Source organism: Lonchura striata, chromosome 11 (assembly GCF_050655825.1).
Source record: "Lonchura striata isolate lonStrDom1 chromosome 11, ASM5065582v1, whole genome shotgun sequence".
NCBI classification, from domain to species: Eukaryota; Metazoa; Chordata; class Aves; order Passeriformes; family Estrildidae; genus Lonchura; species Lonchura striata.
In genome coordinates, this window is record NC_140713.1 from 16,919,409 (window position 1) to 16,944,086 (window position 24,678).

At 40.6% G+C, this 24,678-nt stretch overlaps 1 protein-coding gene across 3 annotated transcripts in view; it reads right to left on the reverse strand.

The window, feature by feature from the left end:
- The window catches only part of CBFB (core-binding factor subunit beta), a 37,322-nt gene extending 14,432 nt beyond the window's left edge, over window positions 1-22,890 (reverse strand). Inside the window, exons 1-7 of one of the 3 annotated variants that reach the window (XM_085589678.1) lie at window positions 22,766-22,890; window positions 22,461-22,547; window positions 17,954-18,070; window positions 4,376-4,500; window positions 1,768-1,770; window positions 451-523; window positions 180-275 (exon numbers count right to left, since the gene is read on the reverse strand). In XM_085589678.1, coding sequence (XP_085445804.1) covers window positions 180-275; window positions 451-523; window positions 1,768-1,770; window positions 4,376-4,500; window positions 17,954-18,070; window positions 22,461-22,547; window positions 22,766-22,843 — 579 coding nt within the window. In that variant the 5' untranslated portion in view covers window positions 22,844-22,890. Of the gene's footprint in view, window positions 1-148; window positions 276-450; window positions 524-1,767; window positions 1,771-4,375; window positions 4,501-17,953; window positions 18,071-22,460; window positions 22,548-22,765 lie in introns of all 3 variants that reach the window. The other 2 variants (XM_021535227.4, XM_021535228.4) reach the window with 2 other exon arrangements.
- Window positions 22,891-24,678: the final 1,788 nt, after the last annotated feature.

A 24,678-nucleotide genomic window follows, 5' to 3' on the forward strand; every position in this document is an offset into this window, starting at 1 on the left:
TTTAAAAAAACTTGGAATCCATTTTACAAGAGTAAAAAACAATGCATTTTGCAATTTTTATATAACATCACTGAACAAACACAATACATGACATTGTACAAACAGACAAATAAATTGAAACAATCTAAAGGTTTGGGAAAGTACTAACCAGTTACTGACAGCAGCTGTGAAACCCTCACCTCCATTTCCTCCCGATGAGACCTGTCTCTATCCTCGAATTCACGAGTTCTTCGTCGAGCCTCTTCAAAGGCTTGTTGTGCCAATGCATCCTCCTGCTACCAAAGCAGATGACACAGAGTGACACAAAAGGTGACCCTCATTTCCAACAAATCACATTTATTTTGCATATTAACTAGCTCTTGGCAGCAAAGTCAAGTATGTCCTGCAGAACCTGCTAGAACACAGGCGAGTCCAGCAAATGTCAATGCAGGTTAATGAAGTATTACTCACCTTCACTTCAGCAGTAGAAATAACCAAAGCTGGAATACAGGTACAACTAAAATACATTTTCAAAGGAGAACTGCTGTCCCAAAGTAGTTTAAATGCTGGAATGACCAGAAGTTCTATGTAAAAGGCAATACATTTTATTCTCCTTATAAAAGCCATTTTGAAGACAGTATTCACAGGTATAGCTAGATAGTGTCCACTACACAAACAGTGGTAATTTAATTATCTTGCATTTAGAAGTATTACCAAAGTTATAAACCAAATAAATCCAGCTTTTCTCAAAAGCTGCTGCAGGTGCATCAGTATGAACATTCTTACAACTTGTGTATCATTTATATTATTTAAATGTAGAGGCATAGTGAAGTGCAAAGCAAAAATTATTCCTCCACCAATCTGCACACATTCCCATATAATGGCGGAGAAACCTGCAGGTCTTAACAGCCCTTTTGCTAATTTTCAGTAATGGCTTATGCACAGGAACAGATTTAATAAACTAACACTCGAAAAAAATCCTTCAAACTGTATTTGCTATTAGAAAATGTTTTAAATAAAGTGTTAGTAATATGTGGAGCCATTATTAATTGGATTGGAAGTTATTTTTCTTAAGGAGACATTTTAATACATTTACTGTTCCCCATCAGAATGGAAGAGTCCCATCTGAAGAAGCCCCACAAACCAGGAAGGGATAAACTGTATTGATTCTCCTTCCTTCTAGCTGTTCAACCATAATTACTACTAACACCACTTACAATTCTCACACACATGCAAATGTTATTTTAAAGTTAATAATTTTTAAAAAAAGCTGACCTTGACTGTTAGAGGACATAAACATGTAGAGAGCACAACTAAGTTTTAATATACCTGGGGACTAAGTGCATAAATTTTTCAATTTAAGATAAAGCATCCCCAGCCTGAGAAAATGTTAAATTGCCTTTTTTGCCGCAGGCAGAGTGGCGGGCCCTGGAGCTGCTCTGTGAAATGCTGTGCAGGGACTCCCTCGTGGCTCAAGGCAGGGAAGCACAAACAGCTGCCAGGCCCGGCCTCTGCCTTCAGCTGCTGCTTCCTGGGGATGCATGTGCAACGTTTAAAGCTGCCAACAAGATAATACTTTAACACCATATATCTTTTTAAGATTAGAATTTTGCCCTTTACAGCCATTTAATGTTCATAAAAGGCATAGAAACCAGGGTCAGAGAGCAGAAAGTAAGTTTGTTCTTAATAATGCAGAAGGTTAGAGAGAGAACAGATAAGCTTGTCTCTCAGATGACTCCAGAAAAGCTGCCGTAGTTTTAGTTTACAAAAGAGATATGTCTTTATAACCTTCTATTTTAAATCAGACTTAAATATAAGATTTTTTTTATTGAAGGTTTTTGCATTTTACCATCATTTAGAGTGGTCACGAAATAAAAGGCTGACATACAGTCTTGGATGGAATATTTTAAAGAAATTGTCATAACCAAAAGAAACTAAATTAGAAATTCATGGGGGAAAAAAATCAGTATGTTGACATCCAGAATGAAGACATGTTGACAGCTGAAACTCTGGTTTGCTCATGTCTGAGAAAGGGGATAAAAGCATCAGAATATTTTTAGTAAAACATAAAATTCTGCTCTACTCTTGGTAATACATTATAACAAATCAACCAACAACTCAATTTTATACAACAGGAATTTAACAAAGATTTTTTTTTTAATGTCACTCAATTCTAGTAATAATAGCCTAGCAAATTCAGCTGTTTGAGACCAAATAACTTATACATCTTAGTTTTATTGTACAAAAATATTCCTGGTATAAATTTACAAAGAAAAGTAAGAATAAGCAAAACATGAGCAACAGAATGAGCAATCAACTTGACAACAGGACAAAACCAAACTTCCCAGTCCAGAAAATAAAATTTTAAAAAATATTAAAAAAGAGAAGCTTACACACACCCACACTTATACACAAATCCTCACAGCAGCCCAGTAGGAAAAGACTTGGTGAGATAGCAAGAAACTTCACTACAGAAGAGGTGCAAAAGACAGAAACAGTCTCTTAAAGACACTCAAATATCAAATCCAGGGAAATTTCAGCCCCAAAGAGGGAAGATATTCAAGCATGTATGTACAGCTTTGTGTGTGTTGCTCCATCAAAGTCTGAGCAAGCAGTAGAACCAGAGCTTTCAGTAACAAAAAGTCAGACCACTTAGTAGCAAGACATGGACAGGCTGTGGATTAAGCGGAAAATAAGCTTAACACGTACAAATAAAATATTTCAATGTTAACACATGGGGATTTTCTTCCTAAAGTATTTGTTGACCTGGTGAAGGGCAGTATGTTTTCCAAAGTATGACAGCAAAGGAAATTTTTTTTTTATCCTAGCATTAGTATGAAGCGGTAAGAGACAGGAAAATGCAAGTGCACTACATTTGCTTAAGACAAGGTTCCAAAAAATGTGGGGGGTGTGAAGAGCAGCTGGACCTCTTACAAAGGACAGTGGGTACACAGGCAATACCATATGAGGCACTTAAGCCCCCTCTGACATCAGTGTTATTTTGGGATCAAAGTCAGCAGTTCAGTCAACTGCCACTAGCAGTATTACAACAGTTTTAAACAAGGAAGCAGTGACAGATACAGGAAAAAGGAAACTGAACAATGTAAAAGATTGCCCAAATGTTTACAATACTAACACATATAAGGGTGCAGCTACTCTTGTGTCTGTATAGTTCTTTATGATAATGGGCACCCTTAGGTACTACTACCATAACAAACAGAATGACCATTGACAACCTCAGTCACCAAGAATCACACACTAAAAACAAGTTACACACCTGTAACTGAGTGCAAACATCCCTGTAGATCCACACAGTGCAACACCTCCAGCTCAGCACCCTGTACTCACAACTCAGGAAAGCACTGACACCTGAGATCGTGCACACATCCCCTCACATACACACAGAGTAAATCACAACCTCAGTGCACAAACACTTTCTGAAGACAACAAAAGGGAATTGTTAAGTTTTGTTAAAATAGCATATACACATTGGGAAACTAAAGTAATCCAAGCACTTGCAAAAACATTTACTGGGAAATTAAGAAGAGAAAAATTAAACCCACAGGTCACCGGACCCCTCTCCTTTTTGGAAGACTGCTCATTTTCTTCAGGCACTCTCCAGTTTTGGAAAGGATGACACTGTTGTCTCCTGAGTGCACATTCCCATCAGCCTGCTCTCAGTTCAGAAGTCCTGTGACTTAGCATTATGTATCAAACTTAGTAACTACAGATCAAGAACCTTGGGATTTATGCTACATTCTTCAGGGCTATACACTTGTCCTGGCTGTGCAAAGCATTACAGCCTGAAGGTCTCCTAATCCATGGAGTTCACAGCAGTGACTCTGCTGCAGCTGGGACTGAGCCTGCCCAAGTCACTGACACAGCCTTGAAAGAGGTGAATGCAAAGAGCAGATTTTGAGTAAAAGCTTTGGTCTGTGGCTTTTCTTATGGATTCACAAAGGGTGGCAGGACAACTCTCTTTCTAGGCATCATGGAGGAAGTGTTCAGGGCTGTGACTTTGACACAAAGTGTTTCTATTTAATCCCAAACATAGTCACATTAACATCACCTCATTAATGTGCAAATTAGTTTCTTAAGTTAGGGAGAGGCAAGGCATAATAGAGGAGTGTTCTTGGTATTTTGGAGGAATCAAAGTTTTAAAATACTTTATTACACTGTAGCATAGTAACAGTGCAAAACCACTCAAAGTTGTAAGTTACAAATGATTCCTGCCCCTAACATTTTGACCTAATGTAGCTAAAGTAGTGTTTTGCTACCAGCACATGTTTCTGAACTTCCCATACTACAAGTTTTCTTTGGAGTTTGTACTCAGAGTGAAGGCAAAAACTGTTCCCTCCAGAAGAACAAACAAACACGTAAGCAGCCAAGAGCAGACTGTCTTACCTGTGCTCTCTCTTCATCAAATTCCAGGCAGCCCATACCATCCAGTCTCTGGAGATCTATCCAGCCTTTCCAAATTACACAGACACCATTGAGAATCATAGGTGCCTTCAAGTACACCTGGAATAAAAGCAAAACACATGCTATGAATTTGCAAGCTCTTACACATGTGCTTGCACAATGAAAATACTGATCCAGGAAGCTTCTATATGTATTCTTAGAAGAACATCCAAACCAGCTGGTAACATGAGACTCCATTTAACAGCTTCCACTGCTTCCTTTCCAAGAACTCATTTTAATCAAGTGAGTGCTTTAACTTTTGCCTACTGCACTGGATGGAATAAATTTAAGCTGTGTTCTCATTTTATAAACTGGCATGCACCAGGATTTAGTTAGAAATCTTATGCTTGCAGTTAAACTAGGAGTTTTTCTTGTCAGCTTACCTTTGTGTCACAAAGAAGTGGCATGCTGCCAGTCAGGGAGGATCCTACAGCAGCTAAATAGTTAAACAAGCACTCTCCTTCCTACTCCCAAGAACCACTGTATTTTATCCCAATACATGAGTGATTTCAACAAAGACTAAGCACTGTTTTCAGTCCTTCTCAAATTTGCAAACTACTCAAAGTTCAGTAAAATACACGACAAATCGTGCTAAAAATAAGGAAGTCTTCCTGTGTCAATTCTAGCATGTGTGAAAGGCTTTCAAAAGAAGCAACACCAGCTGATGAAAATCCAAGTACAGCACCAATGTGCACTGTGCCTTGTGCTGCAGCACAGAATAATGCATACATCTAGATAACAGTACACAATAAAGTGATGTCACCAGGGAATTTAAAAATAAGCAAATACAATACACTAAATGAGTTTGACATGTTATACTTAGTAATATCTCTCTTAAACAAAACAGTCACAGTAGAATTACCTGAATTGTACAGAAAAGAAAAACAAAACTAGAAAAATCAACCTTTAATAGTTATTTCAGCTTACTTGGCAAGTCAAAACCTCTCATGGAACAGGAGTTTGTCTATGTTGAATCACCAGAGAGGCAAACCTGCACATACGCCTGCACCCACTTCAGAATTTGCCCACTGAATATGAATTTGTTGATTGACAAGACTGCTTAGACATTCCAAATCCTTTGAGGTTTTTCAGCCTTCAGGAGCAGCTGGGGCTCAGCTAGGTAGGGGAACTTTCAGACAGTGCCTCCTCTAACAGTTCTAAATTAATCCTCTGGCAAATCCTCATCAAAGCGTAATTGATGTTTAGCACTATAACGCATTTCAAAGCACCCCCACTGTGCCTACTTGCTCAGTTCCACACTTACCAGCTAAGGTCACTCAAGCAAAAAATGAAAGGGTTCAGATGCAGGAAGCACAGAGGAAGGGAAGCCCCCCTCATTCAAAGACTGTGCTGGCAGAATTAAGCACAGAACAACATGAAAGGCAACCCATGAGTGGAAAACAGGGAGCAAATAACTTGAATTGAGCTGACAAACAAGTAATGTTATTTGCCAAAGAAAACAAACATTTGATCTCCAAGCCCAGTTTTTACAACTTATCACACTTTGGTATGAAGTGACACAGCTTTAGACCTTTTAATTAGTACAACATGCAGCAGCTCAGTAATGAAGCAATAAATGTTATTTGTTTGAGCATATCTTCTTCCCACTAGCACTTCTACTGGAGGGTCTCTGCTAAGAGCACTGGTTTTCTGTTTTCTGCACTCACAGCCCATCTGAGAGAGTCATCACAGCCCAGCCTTGCGTGGGGACAGCACACCATGCACATTCACCAGCCAACAGCCTCTGCAAGCAGAGGTGTCAGAACCACCATGAGTAAGATGTGGACTACCAGGAAACCACCTCCCATAGCCCTCATTTTAAAATTAAACATTTCAAACATACAAAGTACACTGCAGCCCTTCAGCACAGCCTTCATCCATTCATCTCACAAGAAACAAATGAAGGATGCAGCATCCATTTAAAAGATGCATTTAATTAGTTGAGAAGTGAAAGATAGTTAAAAGAGGCTATTAGAACTGTCATTCTCCTCTAAGGCACGTCAAGAATAACTCAAAAGGGGAAATAAAAAGGCAGTATAAGCTAACCATGGGTCTGTAAAGACAAAAAAGCCTGTACTCTAATGCTGGTTATGTCTTACAGGAGCAAACAAGAACCTTTCTGGCTTTCATTTAAGGTTTACCTCTCACTCAATCTCCCCTATCCTTCTGGCCCACAACAACAGCCTGGAACATCAAAAGTTACACAGGCCTTCCCACAGATGTCAAAACTCAGCTTTCCAAGCTGTCCCAGAATACTTTTTGTTTGTTTCTTTGACAAGGAATATTATGGTGCCACTAACCCATTTCAGTGGCTGCTCAACTGCCTTGGTCCCTGCAGCTGCCAGTGCCTTACACACAAACCTCCTCCTCAGTGCAAGCAGCAGGTAGCTCAGACACAGCTGCTGAGGGCTCAATACTTCAAATGCCTCGTGCATCACCTGGAAGCTCAAGCAGTGCTGCAAACTCTATGAAAGCCTTCAGAAGTCAAAGGGGAAACAAGTTGACAGAGCCGATGTGATTCCTGATTCCAACAATCTGTCCTGAACACGCCAGCCAACATCTGAGCTGCTGACACAGCAGCTCGGGAACCTCTGGCACGCAGCCTGACCTTTCCAGATGAAGTAGTCTGCCCTTGCTCCTGAATCAGAGCCCTGGAAGAAGCCTCATACCACCAGATTCAGGAGGTCTTCAAAACTCTGATAAACAAACATTTTTCACTACTGAAAGCATGAATTCTTTCTCAAGGCATTCTGAGTTTTGAAATTACCACACAATCATTCAAATGTAGTAATCATTCATCTTGAAACCCCACGAGCTTATGCAGGAACTTTTCTCTCATTAAAACACAATAATGCATACTGGTACTTTTTAATTTATTTTAGAGAAAGGAATTTAAACTCCTTTTCCCCCCTCTCCTCTTTCAGGAAAATGGAAACCACCTAAGATTATAGCCAAAAACGTTTAACCACATATTTCCTTCTTTTCAGATAAAACCATGTTGGTTCCCTCTCAACTTCTGAACTTAACAGAATTATTAATAAATTACTGTTCTGTGAACACATTATCTATTATGGCATCTCAAAATCCAGCAAAGTGGTCTTCTAAAAAATTTCTGAGTTGTCTGCTCTGAAAATTGCCTCAAGACAGTCATGGTAGAAGACTAAGGGCAAAAGCTGCATTATTTCTAAAAAGACCCAAAATTCCCTCCCCCTTCCTAATATTATAGAAGTAGATAAAACCATGTCTTTGTTAGATCAACTCTTTCAAAGTTCTATTGCTAACCCCAGATTACCTGCATTTAAATAATTTTATAAATCCTCCACATACCTATGGGTACTTTTCATAATAATGCCTGACAGTCAGTGCTGTAAAATTCAAGAGACAGCTGAAAAGCACTACAGAACAGAAGGAAGGAGGAGAAGTTGGAAGTCAGGCAATTACCAAATTCATATTCAGTGGACAAATTTAATGCTACATAAAAGGAAAAGCTAAATTATGCAGCAGCCTCTTTTCAGAATACAGTCCATTCCATAAACCAAAGGAAGTATGGTTTTTCTGCCACTGACACTGGACAGTTGTACAGCTAAGTTAAGAATCTTTGTACACATGCTGAAGGATGAGAGTAAGTTCTCTCTCTTTTGCACCCTTGTTTTCCATACAACAGGACTAGGAGACCTAGGTAAACTATCACATACTGAAAAATGCCATTTTCACTGGCTTATAGCAGCTGAATTTTTGTTTGGGTGGCTATTACAGAACTAATTTCATCTCAAATGACATCTTCCATTTCAAACTCCTACTATAGATCAAAGTAGCATTAAAATTTTTAAATGAGAAATGTGGACATGCTACTTTTACATTGGAAACAGGCTTTTAGTATTAGAACAAATATTCTGCTTGCTGACTGAACAAGCAGCAAGAGCAAACACTCTTATCTCCTGGCAGATTATCTGGACAGAGGACAAACAGCACCGTAAAAACACACAAACTTGAGAAGGCGCTGCATGAATAGGCTTAGCTGGGCTCTAAGTTGTTGAGCTGTGTTTGTGCCTCCCTGCTGGCTTGTTCTCAAAGACCTCTGTGCCACACCTTCAACATTTAGTACATCTCACCTTCCCTTTTGTATTCTTTTACTAATCACTTTTCTTTTCATCTGCATTTAAATGAACAACCCTCTCCCCCAACTCCAATTAACTGGGAGTTATCTCTGTTAAGAACAGGCAGGCATGTGGCTCCTGTAACACCATTCATTCATACTTTAAAATCCAAACTAATTACTTTTTTTAAAGCTACTGTATTTTAGCACAAGACAAAAAAAACCCTCAGTTTCACATCCTATTTTAGTCATCTAGTAAACCTTTATCTCACAACAGCAGGGTATTTAACTGATCTGCTGGAGGAATGCTATCTGTGTGCTCCATCCACACATCCTGCAGTTACAGAAAATGCTCCTTCTCCCTACAGCAACCAAGCCATTTCCTCCCCCAGCGATTGCACACAGTTCTCACCACCCACCAACTCATGAATCAGGAGGCTCACAACAGCCAGCGCCACCGAGGAGATCAGCTTCACCCCCCAGGAAACACCAGTCCCCAGTGAAGTGGTGCAGTCCCCTCCCGTCTGTTTCCATTTTCCCAGCACACTGGAGCAAAACGCATTCTTTCAGAAGAGCTCAGCTCTGACTCACCCTGCGCCTCACCACGCACACATCTGCCCATTCATAACGGGCTGCCCCGCTCGGCTGAGCCACGTCCGTCTGTCAATCCCACCTTCCCCTGAATCATACTCCACTTTTAAATACTTAAACAGCATTCTCCCTGGTGATTTCACATGTGAGACACTGACCACTAAGAAAGAAACAGCTTTGAACACTCACTTCAAGAAAGAAAAGTGTTAAATGAGGTAAGACTAACCTCATCACTTCAGCTTCTCTTAATATTATCTGTATACACTAGCAAGTAAAAGGAAACAGCCTGTACAAAATGTTCACATGAGAAATTATGTATTCAACTGTTTCCTTTAACAGCAACAGTATAAGACAATATATACAGTTTCATAAATAAAATGCTGTTCTGGAATGTAAAGTTGCATCAGTTCCATCCCTGTGCTCCCCCCAAAATGCAAAGACTCACTTTCACATTACAGAAAAGGGTACCTAGCCTGGGTTTCAAAGAGGGGGCAAAGCATGAGAGAGGAAGCAATCTATGACATGCAAAAAAACTGTGCAACAGAGCTTATACACTAAAATCCTCAACTATTTGGGGAACATAACAGAACAATAACTTCACTAGTATAACACCAACTGAAGATACAGCAAAGGCTGATAACTCCATGCAAGGCTTCACACTACTCTTTCAGATATTGATCATTTGTTTAAAAGAAACTAATGACAAGCAATAAAGTCATGAACAGAGTTTACAGCATTTATCTGACCTGCTAAATTTGACTCCCATACTCTACATTGTAACATAATTTAAACTGGAATAAAACATAAATAGAAATATAAAGATTGACATAAATTAAATGCACTAAAAAGTCTTATTTTACTTATAGTCACTTTCTAAATGGGATTATTTTCAGCTGTCTCATCCCTTAAAAGATATTATTGTTTCTTCAAACACACAAAGAAAACATCTATTTTAAAAACTACATCTTGGAATTTCTTCCATTATATGAGAAGGAGGTTTTGTTAAAATTTAAACCTTATACTCTACTGCAAAAATGTATGGGAATTAATACTTTCTGAACAAACAAGAGCCTTTCCTAAACACTTGTGCATAAATGACCCAATTGTGGCTTTCAAGATGAATACAGCTTCAAGTTCCTCGAGGGTGGCACCCATGGCACAGCTGTACCACACCACCACCAACAGGCCCTGGCTGTTTCCTGAGCAGCTGCCAAGGTGGCACTCCTGGGACAGCGCTGGCCAGGGCAGGAGCACTGCCCAGGGACACCTCCTTGGGCCCAGCACCATCCTTCCTCTGCCTGGGACCTGTTCCTCCAGCTCTGCTTCCTTGTCATCACACACAGACATTTCACTTGCAGCTGAGGAAAGAACTCCAATTCACAACTAGAAAAACATCTCAGAACATTTTCATCTTCACAGCAAAACCTGATGGTCAGGTATTACTTTGTTCAATTTTCAAATATGTTTATGTAAATCATAGGTTTTAATACAAATATCAGTAAACACTGAAATGCAACATAGTCCGTTTTTACAATTCTGTGTATCAGAAACACCCATGTACACACTCATTTCAGAAATATCTTTGTAAGTAATATCAGAGCTTTAACAAAACCTCTCTCAACATGCTTTGCGTACTACTGAAATACTACTGTGATGGGGATTGGTTTCAAAAACGTCAAAAAAGGAATAGCTGAAGAATTTTCCTAACCTTATTGGACAGTCAGAATTTAAAAGTCCTTTGCAGAAAACCTGGTATTTTTATGTTTTTTTGGTTGGTTGCATTTGTTAGGTTTTTCTCTGCATAGTTAGCTCAACTATGTAATCATGGCTCCTTTTTGAAAGCAGATCAATGTTTCATTAAATTATGCAGGTTGCTATTTCACTTAACTAAAAGCCAAGTCTGTAACTAAGAACAGATATGAAGCAGTAAGGATGTCAGAACAAATGTGATTAAAATCTGTGGAGCATTTTATTCTTGGATTAAGATCACTGGTCAGTACTTATGCTTAGAAGCTCACATAGAAAAATGCTAAAATGCTACTGCACAGAGATTATACTCATCATCTAATAACCAACTCTCCAGATACAGTTCATCATTCCAAAATACTGCAATTTCTCAACTAAGCAGAAAACATGAACCAGACTTGACCAAAACCACCAAAAAAGCCCCAATACAAAGCAAAAAGTAGACAGCTTCTAGTTTTCACATTGTCACTACAGAAGGGACTCCCAAAGAGAAATGCATGTCATGCTCAGGCTCTATCCATTTGCCTTCAAAACACAAAACCAACCACAGAGCTGGAACTGAAAATCAACAAAAATGCAAGGAGCATAACAAGAAAAATCTGAAAGGCAAATATATGCTGGGGTTTTCCCCTGTGAAACTTTACAGGGTCTTTCATCAGCCTACCTTTACACCAGATTCTGCATGAGAAAGATGGCTGGATTTTAAACCTATACTCCCTTTTAATGGAGAGGGCATGCATTTAAAAAAGACATTTTTTTTCTTGCAGCAATTAAAAAGAATAATATTTTTGCAGTAAAATATTGCCTGAGATTGCTGCTAGTTTTGCTGCTCCAAGTACACATGCATGCTTCTGCTCACAAACCCAGTAACTAATACACACAGTTTTCTGCCACGTTGACAGAGTATTTTCCAGACAAATTTCAAAATTGATTGTGAAATTTGTTCTTTTCAAGCTTCAGAAAATCACATAGCAAAAATCAGATACAACTAGCAATGGCAACAGAGGATTAGAAAGAGAGGTTTATCCAAAACATCACCTGCACACCATGTTAAATGGGTGCAAATAAACAGCCTGCTAATCCTCTACTTTTGGACTGAAAATTCAAAACATATAATGCAGACATACTCAACTATACAAAAAAGAAATTACCTGATTCTGACAATATGGGCAAGCAGGTACTAAAAACATTCAGGAACTGACCCAAGTAAGAGGGGGTAAAAAAAGCTGCTTCTTCTAGCCTTTAGCTTTCATTGCCTTCTTGAGCACTCCAACAACCTCACCTTCACCTTAAGCAGGATTCAAGTCTGGAAAATCTGTTCAAACATTTGCTCAACAAGTAGTGCTGCATCAAGGCTTAAAATAATGTTAGTAGTTTTTTGCCTTTTGTATACTATAACAACTATTCAGCTTTCATCATTCAATAAAATTTCATAGTGTCATAATTATTCTGTAGAAAACTATCAGCTTCTACAGAGAACATCCTTAGCAATGACTCGAAATTGTCTTTAAAAGAGTAACATCAAACTTGCAATTATGCAAGCTAATGAGCCCATTTCATTACTTGTGCTTTGGACAATAAAGCTTGAAGAACCATTTCAGTAACTTTCAGAAAAAGACATTTTCTTGAACCAAATGTTTCATCATCTTATTGAATTTTTCTTATTTTTAATATGAATTAAGTGATTTTCAGAAAGAAGCAGACATTCTCAACAATGACTCTCTTACTTTTCTCATTCATTTATAAGAGGAAAGAAGCACAATATGAGCAACTTTCCTTAGTAAGCAGAGACCGATATGCAAACAAGAGAATTCAACAATCCAAATGTCTGGATTTCTTCCAGCATCTATGCTGCAGAGATCTCAAGTACTGCTTTCATCCACACAGCACTCATCTGTCCTTATATATAGCTGCTTCCCAAATGTAAAACTTAGCTCACTAACTCCAATTTTGTTCCTCTTCTGGGAAACTTTAGGATGATGACATGGGTATATTTGAAATCTTGTCTATACAACTCTAACGAGTCCACTTAAGCCACTGGAAAGAGTTCAAGGTAGTTTGACTGAATAACTGCTTTTAGAATACATAATAAAGGCTAAGCAGAAGCAGGTTTACTGACAGCAGCCCTTAAGTACTTCCACAGCCGTGCTGAAGTACTGCTCCCAAGCACTGTTTCAAAATGGCATCGTCACTGCCGGCACCAACGCAGGGACGAGGCTGTGGCAGTCCCAGAAGGATCTGGAGCACTGGGGGGTGAAAGGGTTCCAGGGGAAAGGCTGTGGGTCCTTGTCACATGAGAGGTGCCTGGAGTGACTCATGCTCCAGTGGCGGAGGGCACCCGATGATAAATCACTCTGCAGGAACAACTGTCCAATCCCAGCCAGTGGCTGCCTGCCAGGACAACGTGTCCAGTTTACAGCCTCTAAAGACTTCTCTCCCCAAAATCCGAGCTCTAACTGCTCATAGTGTAGAGACTGTATGCACAGAGAGGCATCTCCTAACTGTGAGCTAAAGTGAAGAAGCACAGGTACACTATGACTGCGGCTTCAAACAGCATTTGGATTAAATAGCTCTCTCCTATGCAACAGCAATCATAATGAGAAACACTTTCAAGTATCTAGACAAAAAAAGAAAGAAAAAGTTTCACTCTCCTCTAAAGTAAAAATGGTTTTAGGAGCATAAACAAAGGATGTTGCTGGGGAAAAAAAAAAACAACTGGAAAGAAAAAGAAACTGAAGTGTCTGCCAGCTAAAGGACTCTAAAGCACAAATACAATAATAAATTCTAGAATCACAATTTATAGAAAATCAGCATTTTACTCAAACCATATAGATGATACTGGATGAAAACTGATCAAGGGGATCATCAAGAAAAGTGGATTCTTCTAATCCACCAAACTTTTACAGGACTCCCACCATGTAACTCCAAGGTGGGGGAAAAAAAAAAAGTCAAGCTGATAAGTAGGCTGGGTACAAACTGGATACACCACCAAACCCATTTGTCTGCTATGAGAATAACCACACACTGACCTCCTTGTTTAAAGCTCACAGAAAAGCCTGAGAAAGATCAAAAGCAAGAACAGCGATGTGGGTTTCATCAGGACAACACCACTTCCCCTGGCTGGAGCAGACAAAAGCACCTCGAAGGCTCTGAGCACACACACAGCCCAGCAACTGATGTCCCTTCTCTGACCACCTGCTGCTCCTCATAGAAGAATCTCTCCTAGCTACCACAAGGTTTTGGGGTCACCACACCCCCAAAAGGTATGAGTAGGACAGTAACAATTGTTTAAGGCTGCTCAGGAAAAGTGGAAAGCTGTTTCTATTGTCTGCCTTTTGAAAACGTGTTGTATTTTAATAAAACTATTTCTCATTACACTTCTGTTTCTGCTGTAACACCTGCAGCATAACAAAGATTTCTTTTTTTAATATTTATCTAAGCAGTTAACACCAACTTAGCACAAAATAAAATCTAGTTTTGACAAAAAACTGTGCAAGTAGAAATGCAGCATCTTTAGGAAGAAATCCTTAGTTATGGTTAGAACAAAGTTAATGGTTAATGAGTAGAAATCCTAGCTACATCACATGTGGCACAGCAGGCACTCTGAATCAATTTAAATCATGTCTGATGTGCTTTCCTCCAAAGCTGCAGAGTTGATGGCATATTAGAGCAAAATAAGCCCGTGTGGAAGACTCTGGTTTACAAGCAGCTGCCACCAAAGAACAGACAGGAAATAAAGCTGCACTAGAATGAGATGGAGAATTGTATTGTAAAGGGGAGGGGAAGTAAAACAACTTCAGACTTCATCAGTGACTGGTATTTAAGCAATAAAAAAGAATATGTGAAAACTAATGTTCTTTCAAATAAGAAAGGTGGAGCTATAGAAACATCTTGAATAAGAAACTGTAATTGGGGACATTATCTTACTCTAAAAAGTATACAAAATTAATTGTGCAAAGAAAATTAACCAGACAGTTCTTAACAAAACAAAAGGACTTGGAAAAAGATTAGATTTTAAGAAGCACTGAAGTCTATACACAGCTCAGCCTTAAGTTTGTATGTCATCAGTACAAAACTGAAATAAAAATTACACAACTTCATTAACCACAGTAAATCTAGCCTAAGTCATTAACGATTCCAGAAAACCAAGGTGAAAATAAAGCTCTCCATTTAATTGTAAGGTTTAATTATTCAATATTTCAGGCAATACATTAGACTACTACATGGCCTATCTTTCAATTTCCTAATGTCTATTAATTTATTCTTTACCAAAACACAAATAAAAAGCTGACAACAGAGAAGGATGAGAAAGCCTTGGTATGGTTTGATTCCCCAGAAACAGGACACACACTGCATCTGGTGCACCCCACAAACACCCACCATCACAATGAAATACAATGTTCTATCATTTTTATGATCTAGGGACCTATTTTTAGTGCTGCTTTTTTTTTCTGCTATGACAAACCTGAAAAATTGCTCAACTACACAATTAAATTTGCTGCAGGTCAAATACAGCACAGAATGTTAAAGCTATCTCAAAAAAAAAAAAGTTAAACTCAAGTTTAAAATGAGCAGAAACATTAAGCGTACACTGAGCCATCCAATTCTTGGATTAATGAAGACAGGGTATCCACCAGAGGCCTACCCACCCATTGTGAACATCAGATGCATCAAATTAAAAGGCAAATTAAGCATATTAAAAAAATCCCCTCGCTTAAGAAATACCAGATTGAAAAACCTCAAGCTTATGAAGTATGTATTTGCAGAATTTCAACTTCCACAGGAGTGTTGCTCTTTCTAAAATTCAATCATTTAAGCAGCAATTCCAGCAGATACTGCATTGGTAGCTTTGTCAATCTGTGTGCAAAACTGCTTTAGTACAATAGTGACATTCTTCAAATCTGGATAAACTATTTTGGGCCATCATTGTTTAGCCAAACACCGAAGCAGAATTCCAGAATAAAAATATTCTAATGCTGGTAAGTTTATCTACATTCTAGATCTCAAACTAATGCCTAAGATAATTATTAACTGACAGCTTCCCCCATAGCCTTTTTTTATTCATATAATTAAAAACATGCCTTACTGGCATAAATCCAGTGATGAACAAACACACATTATGCACTGCCTCAAGAATCAAAGCTCATAAAACAATGTTGCACAGAGCTACAAAAATCACATGGTTTTAAGAGACTGCTGAAGCCTGTGAAAGAAATTCTTAATTAAACCAAATGACAAAAATCTAGAGAGAACAATCTCAGACAATTCACATGAAATGCTTTAACTGTTTCCGTTGATAACATAAAACACTCTCCCACTCTGCTCATGCCTCTGCTCCAATCATGGGAGTGGCTGACTTTCAGAGAAGTTTAATTCTGTGCAGAGCACAGTGATTTACACAAGTAAGGGCTGATTACAACAGTGAATTTGTGATTTGTTCATACCAGAGCATAACATTATTCCCATTTATCTGTTTGTCCACCTCTAGCCTCATTCAGAGGAATTCTTCTAAACATTTCAGTGAAGCAGTCTAGAATTTACTGTAAACACACATAAAAGAAGGAGTGGCATTAATTAATGAGGCTCATGTTCTATTTTAATATACAGCATACCTACCATGCTCTTACATGATTAAGACAACACAAGAAAATGGATGAAGTAGTTCAGTACTTTAAGAATTCATTCAGAGAAAACAAAGTTAAAAAAAAATCATAGGAGTAAATAAAATTAGTTTTGAACTGGCAAGAAGAGAGACTTCAGTCTTCTTACACATTACAAGAAAAATTCCTCATTCAATTGTGAGCCAGAATCAATATTTTTCAGTAAGAGCCAGATTCAATTCAGTTTCCTTAGCAAAGCAGTCAGTACCCAGACAGCCAACTTCACTTCTCCCCCAATTTGTCAAACTTCTGCAAGCCTCACAGGACTAAATGGAAAACAATTTTTTCCAAAAAAACTCATTAACTTGAATTCCACATACCATAACTGCCCTCAGGAATTTTTTTTTCTTCCAATCAAGTTTTCCCACTATAGGAAATATTTATCTTCCACCTAGCAGCATTTAAAAGACCCAATATGCCTTTAAACCTGAATATGCTTCAAGTATTTCCTCCAGCCTGGTAGGTTTGGTAGCATTAGCTGTTTCTTGTTACAAGGCTAGGTTAAAAAATTTAGGCAAAAGGAAGGATTTTGTAGTCCATTAAAAAGTTAAAACAAACAAAAAAAAAACCCACAAAAACTAGCCTGAAACAGAGACTGTGAGGGCTTAAGTGCTGGTCTACACCCACTGAAGAAAGTTCTGAAGAAGGTCTTCTACTGAATTCAGTGATCTTTGGATCAGTCCCAAAGCACCCACAGGAGCAGAGATAAGAGACAGCATCTATATTTTAAAGGTATGTTTTTCCTGTAAAACAAAACCAGCTGTAGGTGATTTTAGTAACTTTATTCTGATGAGACTAAGCAAGATCTCTGACTTTAAATCTAATACAGCTTCACAGTAACCATCACTGCCACTAGGGAATTTGAGCATTCAATATCAATCTATGGGACAACCGCCTCAGAAAAAAGAGATTCAGAAATCAATTCTGAAAGCAATGCTGCTTCTATGTTGTAGCTGATGGTGAAACTGAGAAAAAGATTCAATTCCACACTGACTGCTTGCTGTACCAACTGGCAGCCAAAGACACAATGAAATAACCTGCTGAAAGTGGAAATTTTTATTAGTCTACCACAATTCATTGGCCAAAGTCTAATTTCTTTAGAAGCACCTATACAACACCAAATCTAGACTGTTCCCCAAATTTTTTTCATAGCATGACAGTAGAAATATTTCTCTTTTAAAAATAATGCAAAGACACCAGTACTGCCCGCCTTTCCCAGTTCTTCCATTCACCTAAACATCAGCATGCTTTAAAACAAAACAATATTTTATCTTACTAGATTTCACTCATACTCACATCACTACCTACCTGCATGGAGGTGTGAAATGTTAGAAATCTCACATCATATGTGCAGTCTGTACCAGAAAAACCATAAGCACAACAAAAAAAATTCTTTCAGTTTCAACAATTTCCTCCTTACCTTGCCTCCTTCTCTTTCAAAGTCAACATATTCCCGGGTCGGTGTCTGTCGCTGCTCCCCCTGCCAGCTGGCCGGAAAAAACTGGAGAGACAGATTGGTTCCTGTGGCCACAAAAGCCTTTTAGAAAAATCAATACAAACAGGATCAGGGAGCAAGACATTACATAAATTATGCAGGCAGTCATTTATTTTTACATCAGTTTATGTCTTAAGCCAGGCAGCATAGAGAATACTTAAAGTCAAAAACATGCACTCATCATTTTTCTTAAGTATTAAGTTACAAACATCTGATTCCATTTTGACAACATTTGCCATTGGCTGCTTCAGATATAAAATACAACATGGAATCAATACTTCTTTCAAATCAGTTTTGCTGACATTAGAATCTGTCCTTTCAGCTCTATCTGGATACGCTGCACCAACTTAGTACCTGCAACATTAAAAACTGCCCATGCTTTTCAAAGAGGCTGCCTATCTCTAAAAGAAGCACTGCTGAAGGAAAATTAGCTCCTTAGACCCATTACTATAGACAACTTTTTTTTGCAAGAAAAGGATTTGTTTCCTTTCACAACCTACTTATATCTAGAAAGACACTTAACCAAAGAATAAATAATCCTATTTTATCATCTACTGGCATGCAGCATCAATACACAGTTCAATCAAGCTGCACAGGACTAAGTCCTCATGCCACATTAAGACACCAGTGATACCCAGATCAGCAGATGCTGTGACAGAGAGAAAAGGCAACTGTAGGAATTCCTCAGTACAGCCCTTTGTAAAATCATTAAAGGGACTGGTTTAAACCCACTAGAAAAAGCACACACTGCTTTCAAACAAACAATTTTCTATGATTTAAAATGAAAATGGGATTCAGTTTTCTTTATAAACTCTCTGTATTTGTTAGTATATCTTAACTCCAAGTGATGATGAGAACAGCAATTCCTAGACATTAAATAAATTATTTTTGCAAGCAGAAGTTAGATTCACAGTATTTGTACTCTTCCCTGGTACAGGTGAGCATATTCTCCTGTAAGCATGTGAATATTCACACAGGCTCACAGCATATCACTCCTATCAAAATCCCAGGGTTAAACATAATTTGTTGCAATCAAACAACAGTATTTTTACCATGATCACTCTGATTTAAATAGTCATTAATCTAGAATATAGTTTTTCTTAAAAGCTATATGACTACGACTTTAACAGTTGGAATTTCCTGACAAGCAGATTTCTTTCAAGCAACCCAGAATTCAGTCACTTCATGGCATAACTGTACCGCTACCTGTGACACTATAGCTACACATTATTTAAGATAGCTCCAGTCATGGACTGCAACACTGCCACAGGATTAATACCTCCCATTTTGGAAGTAGAAGTGCTTTGTCCTGGCTGTTCCCTCTCCACCAAGAGAGACTAATGCTCTGCAATCAGTTTTGGCTCCACGCTAGCCTTAAAAACAGATTTTTAAATTGTTGTTGTTGTTGTTTTTGTTTGCTTGTTTTCTCTCCTGTAAGCACATTCTCAATGCCATTAAAATTAACAAATCAGTCCTAGTAATTCCACAAGAATGCTGTATTGGTGCATTAATACTTGTTTGCAAAGACAAATATTTCAATCCATGTAACAGAAGTTTCATCAAAGATGCACTTGCACAAATAGGAGGCATCAAATCTGTCAGAGCTGCAGACCATCACTATCAGGCTCACTACCTTCTATTATTCCTTTGCTTTTGCAAAGGATGATGCTATTTACATATCAACAAAAAAAATTATACCTAGTTCCAAATATTTGTGACTGAGTCTTTAGCACTAAATCTGCTCAAGAACTGTATTCCTACGCTCAAGCATCTTTAGTAAATACATGATTTATACATCTAAAATATCAGGGAGTGAGATCTTTTAGAGTAAACCAGCTGACCACTGAAGCCTTATGAACCAGTCCAGTTCTGGATACTGGGTCACAAGAACTGTACTTGCTTTCTGGGAAACTCAGCAAGACAGTGAAGTTCCTATGCCTTCCTGCTTCCACCCCCAATGTGTGCTAGAAGGCCATGAAAACAGGGGAAAAATATCAGAGAAAAGAAGAATATAAAAGTACACAAATTTCACATCCTCGTACACTCAGGCTGGCACCATTTAAACCATAAAAAACTATGTAGATATTTGTTCTCTGGATTTTTGAAGCCTGCTCCCTCCTTTTGAAGAGACAAAACCATACAGTTTAAGTAACCATATGTTTCTCAAATCAAATCACAAGTCAATACTGAAAAACTTGAGAACAGTCCTGCTAATAACCACACAAGACTGCATGGAAGCCATTAATTTCCATCAAACAACAAACAAATTAAAAAAAATAATAAAAAAATCACACCACTAGTTTGGTTTTAAACTTGAAAGTAAGAAATCTCTAGTTTTGTCTGCAGAGCCTTTTACAGCCCAGTCTGAAAAGCTATCAGACATTTATGTCACAAATTTTGTGAAAAGCTTATCAGAAGGTACAAGGGCGACTTGACCCACACACGGACAACATAAATACAAGTACCTTCCAAAGCAAACCAAACACATGAGGTTATTTAAGTTATCAAAGCATTACCAATAAACATGAAATCTTATTTAATACACTTCACACGTACTTCTCAGTAATATTGCTAATTATTTCCTTTATTTAATCAAGAGCTATTTGACACATGTAACCAACAACTTACTGCTGGTTCTACATTAAATCCCTGAGCTGTTCTCTGGGGGTTTTTTTTCTGCTTCAAAATATGTAAGGTCATTTGCAAAGGCTCCCTTTGGAGATAAAAGAATAAATCCTTGATGTCTGGAAAAACATTCAAGACTAAAAAGAAAGAAGTAAAATTACTAGCCCTTTCTAACATCAGTCATTACGTACACTACATTTCTAAATAAACCTGACTACTCATGCCCTGTTCACAAAACAAAACCAGATGTTTCAGATGAAGAAATATAGAAACCATTTTATAATTAAGTAGAGTAAAAATATGTAGAACATGCATCACTGCTTGCTTCCAAGGGATGAAGTTCTGGCAAAAAAAAGCCAGCAGCAGGCACAGAAGTACAAAGGTGAAGCTACAGCAATTTCCCATTTATATAAATAACTGCACAGGCTGCATTAGAAAACTAATGGAGCTAATGAAAGTTAATGTTATAAACTATGTGGCCCTTTTTTTCTTTAGGCAGGGATTCGGGTATATAATGCACTTTCATCTAATGCACAGGAACTTCCAATGCTAGCAAACTATGTCTTCCTTACCTACCCATTGTTTCCCTGGTGTTTTCTTAAAAGAAGCAAACACGCACAAAGAAAAATGAACTTAAAAATAGTAAAATTAAGAACCTGTCTACAGGAGGCCTCTTGTAAAATAATAATACATGTTCTAAAACAAGAGATAACTAGCAGGGATAAGATTCAGCTAAAATAAAGTTATTCAGTAAAAGGTAACTGTGTTCTTGAGTGTATCCTTTTACTGACAAAAGAAAAAGAACGAGACTGGTAGTAATAACTGGTTTTCAAGTATTTTTGGATGTGCATAAGAGTAATTTCATTGTGTATAAGAATAATTTCATTGTGAACTGATTATCAGTATGCATACCACGTGAAATTAAAGAATGTTCATAAACCAAACTTGGTGGAAGTGGGGTTTATTTTCTATTTTACTTTGTCTTTCACTGTATACTGTAAATGCAAAAGAGATTACTTCTGCAGTTTAATAGTAGAGTTACAAACTTAAGAATGCTATGAAATACTAATCCTATAGAAGCAACCTGGAGCAGAAATCAAACCAGGAAATAGTCAGTTCTTGACTACTCTGATCCATTCTTCACCTCACTTCTTATTTCGGAGGGCGACAGTAGTCTGTAACTAACCTTAATGAATGAGAAAAGCGGAGCTAAAGTTGCAAGTTTCAAAGCCTAATTTTAAAAGCGTTTGATTTAGTTCACAAATACATCAAACAGCTCATTCAGGACTTTAAGCTAGCGCCTTCTGAACAATGTCACTCACTTCTCAAAACTACTGTTTCCGGAAATAAAAAAAAAAAAAAAAAAAAAGGGAAAAGAAAAAAAGCTGAATATTGAAGCAAGCAGCTCGTAGCTGCAGCACGTGCCCAGGGAAGGAGCGCAGCCCGTTCCCACTGCCGGGGGTTTTCCTTCCTTCCCTGTCACCCGGCGCTCCAGACAAGCACTCTCCCCGCTCGGCAGCGAGCCGACACCTTCGACTGGAAAAGCGCTATTCCTCAGGCGGACAGAAATGCCGCCTGTTCACCAGAACCTCCTTTCCCTGCGCGTTCGAAAGGCTGCCGATGTCATTCCCCTCCTTAAGGAAAACTCTCCTCCACGGCGCGGCCCCGACCGGCCCCAGGCACCGTCCCGCCCCGAGCCTTTGGGCCCGGGCACCGCGCAGCGCTCGCTGCCCCGACGGCTTCCCCCAAACTTTAACTCCACGAGCCAAGCGCGGCCCGGCCCGGCGGGCACCGAGGCGCCACTTACGATCTCGGAGCGGCCGTCGCGGCAGGCGTTCTGGAAGCGGGCCTGCCTCTCCTCGTGCGGCCGGTCCCTGAAGCCGGTGTATTTAATCTGCGGGGAACAGGGCGCGAAATCAGGAGGGGCCAATCCCGGCGATAAGGGGGCAGAGGAGCGCACTGACTGCGCCTCCCCGCGCCGCCGGCTCGGCTCCCGCCGCAGCCGAGGGGAGTGCGGGGCTGCCCCGGCCCCTCCGCGGCCCAAGGAAACTTTCCCCACGGCGGGCGGAGGGAGGGAGACCGTGGGGAGCCCCGCCGCCACCGCCGCCTTACCTCGCACTCGCGGCTCAGCTTCCTGAAGAACTCCTCGTTCTCGAACTTGCTCCGCTGGTCGGGGACAACCCGCGGCATGGTGGTGGGGCCGCCGCCGCCGGCTGCCCTCCTTCCTTCCCTCCCTCCCTCCCGCCCGCCCCGCGCTGTCCCAGCCCCAGCGCTCGCCTCGCCCTTTGTTAGCCCCCGCCGGCGGCGCCCCCCCTTCCCTCCTCCCGTCCCTCCTCCTCCCGCGGCGCACGCAGAGCAGCCGCAGCCGCCGCCGGAGCTCGATGCTGCCGCTGCCGCCGCCGCCCGCTCCCGCCCCCAGCCCGCTCCCTCCCCTCCGACTTCCTCCCGGCTCGTAAACTCGGCCCGAACAGCCGCGCCATTCACAACTCCGCCGCCGCCGCCGCGCATGCGCCGCCCGAGGCGGGAAGCGGGCGAGGGGTGACTCAGAGCCCCCTCCGCGTCCCTCGGCCGGGCGCTGGCTCGCCCTCAGCGCGGCCGCTCCCCCGGTCACCGCTGCCCCCCGGTCACCGCTGCCCCCGTCGCCGCTGCCCCCGTCACCGCGGCTCGGCGCTTTCCGCCTCCCCGCTGCGAGGGGGAGCAGCCCCGGCACTGCGGCGGGCGGGAGCGGCCGCCCCCCGCGCCCCGGTGGCGATGGGCAGCGCTCCCCTCACAGCGGCGGCCCCGCACCTGCTCCGCCCGCCCGCTCGGGTGCGGAGCAGGCGGTGGCCGCGCCGCGTCCCCCCGCGTCGAGGGTGGCGGTGAGGATGGGGCGGGTGGGAAGGGACAGCGCTGGCCTCGCACCTCCTCGCCTGGCTCCCTCCCCCAGGCCAGCGTGAGGGCTGGAGGAGCCCAAGGGTGGTCCCAGAGCTCCTGGCAGGAGCCAGCCCGCTGTCGGGCTGCCTTAAACGCGGTGCATCCATCGGTCAGTCCCTCCGCCTCCCGAGGCGGGGGCCTGTTCCCGAGGGGAGCAGAGCGCCCATCACCTCCTCAGGATGTGGCTCGGTGCCTTTGAAGTCGTGGTGTCAGTCTAGAGCAAAACCAAAACCCAGCACTTCGCTGCAGCACTGCTTGAAAAGTTCACTTTCAGGCTAGAAACACAGCAGCCTGAACTCTTGATTCGTCATATGAGCACGCTTTTTACGGGGGCTAATTCAATTAAAAAGCACCCACCCCTAAATCTGTTTTTTCATACATGCCTACTTTATACCTCAATTCTTCATTGCAATCTACAACTTCCTCGTGAGGGGAAGTGGAGGGGCAGGCACCCATCAATTGTCTCTGGCAATTAATGACAGGACCCAAGGAATGGCCTGAAGCTGCGTCAGGAGACGTTTAGGTTTGATGTCGGAAAAAGGTTCTTCACACAGAGGGTGGTTGGGCATTGGAACAGGCTGCCCAAGAAAGTGATCACAGCACCAAACCTGACAGAAGCAAGGAGCATTTGGACGATGTTCTCAGGCACATAAAGTGTCTCTTGGGGATGTCCTGTGCAGTTGTAAGAATTGGATTCTATGTTCCTTGTGAGTCGCTTCCAACCCAACATTCTGGGATTTTTATCTCCTACAACCACTCCCCCAGGTTTTTAGCAGCTCTGGAGCATCATAAGGATGGCAGCATGAGCCAAAAAACGTATTACGATGCCTATTGCCAACATTAAAATATTAGAGCATGTCAGATTTTTTGATAAAGAAATTAGGTTTTCTAACCTCTCAGTATTACAATCTTAACTTTACACATAGTCATGCAAATTGAAGCCAGCAATGCTAAGGTGACCCAGAAGACATAATTTGAATCAAGTACGAGCAAAATAATAAAAAACATGAGTGAAGTAACTGTAACCCTTAACTTATTGTATACAGACTCCACAGAAAAAACCTTTGGACTTTTCTTCTAAATGTAGAAAATATGCTATGAGAAACTTAATA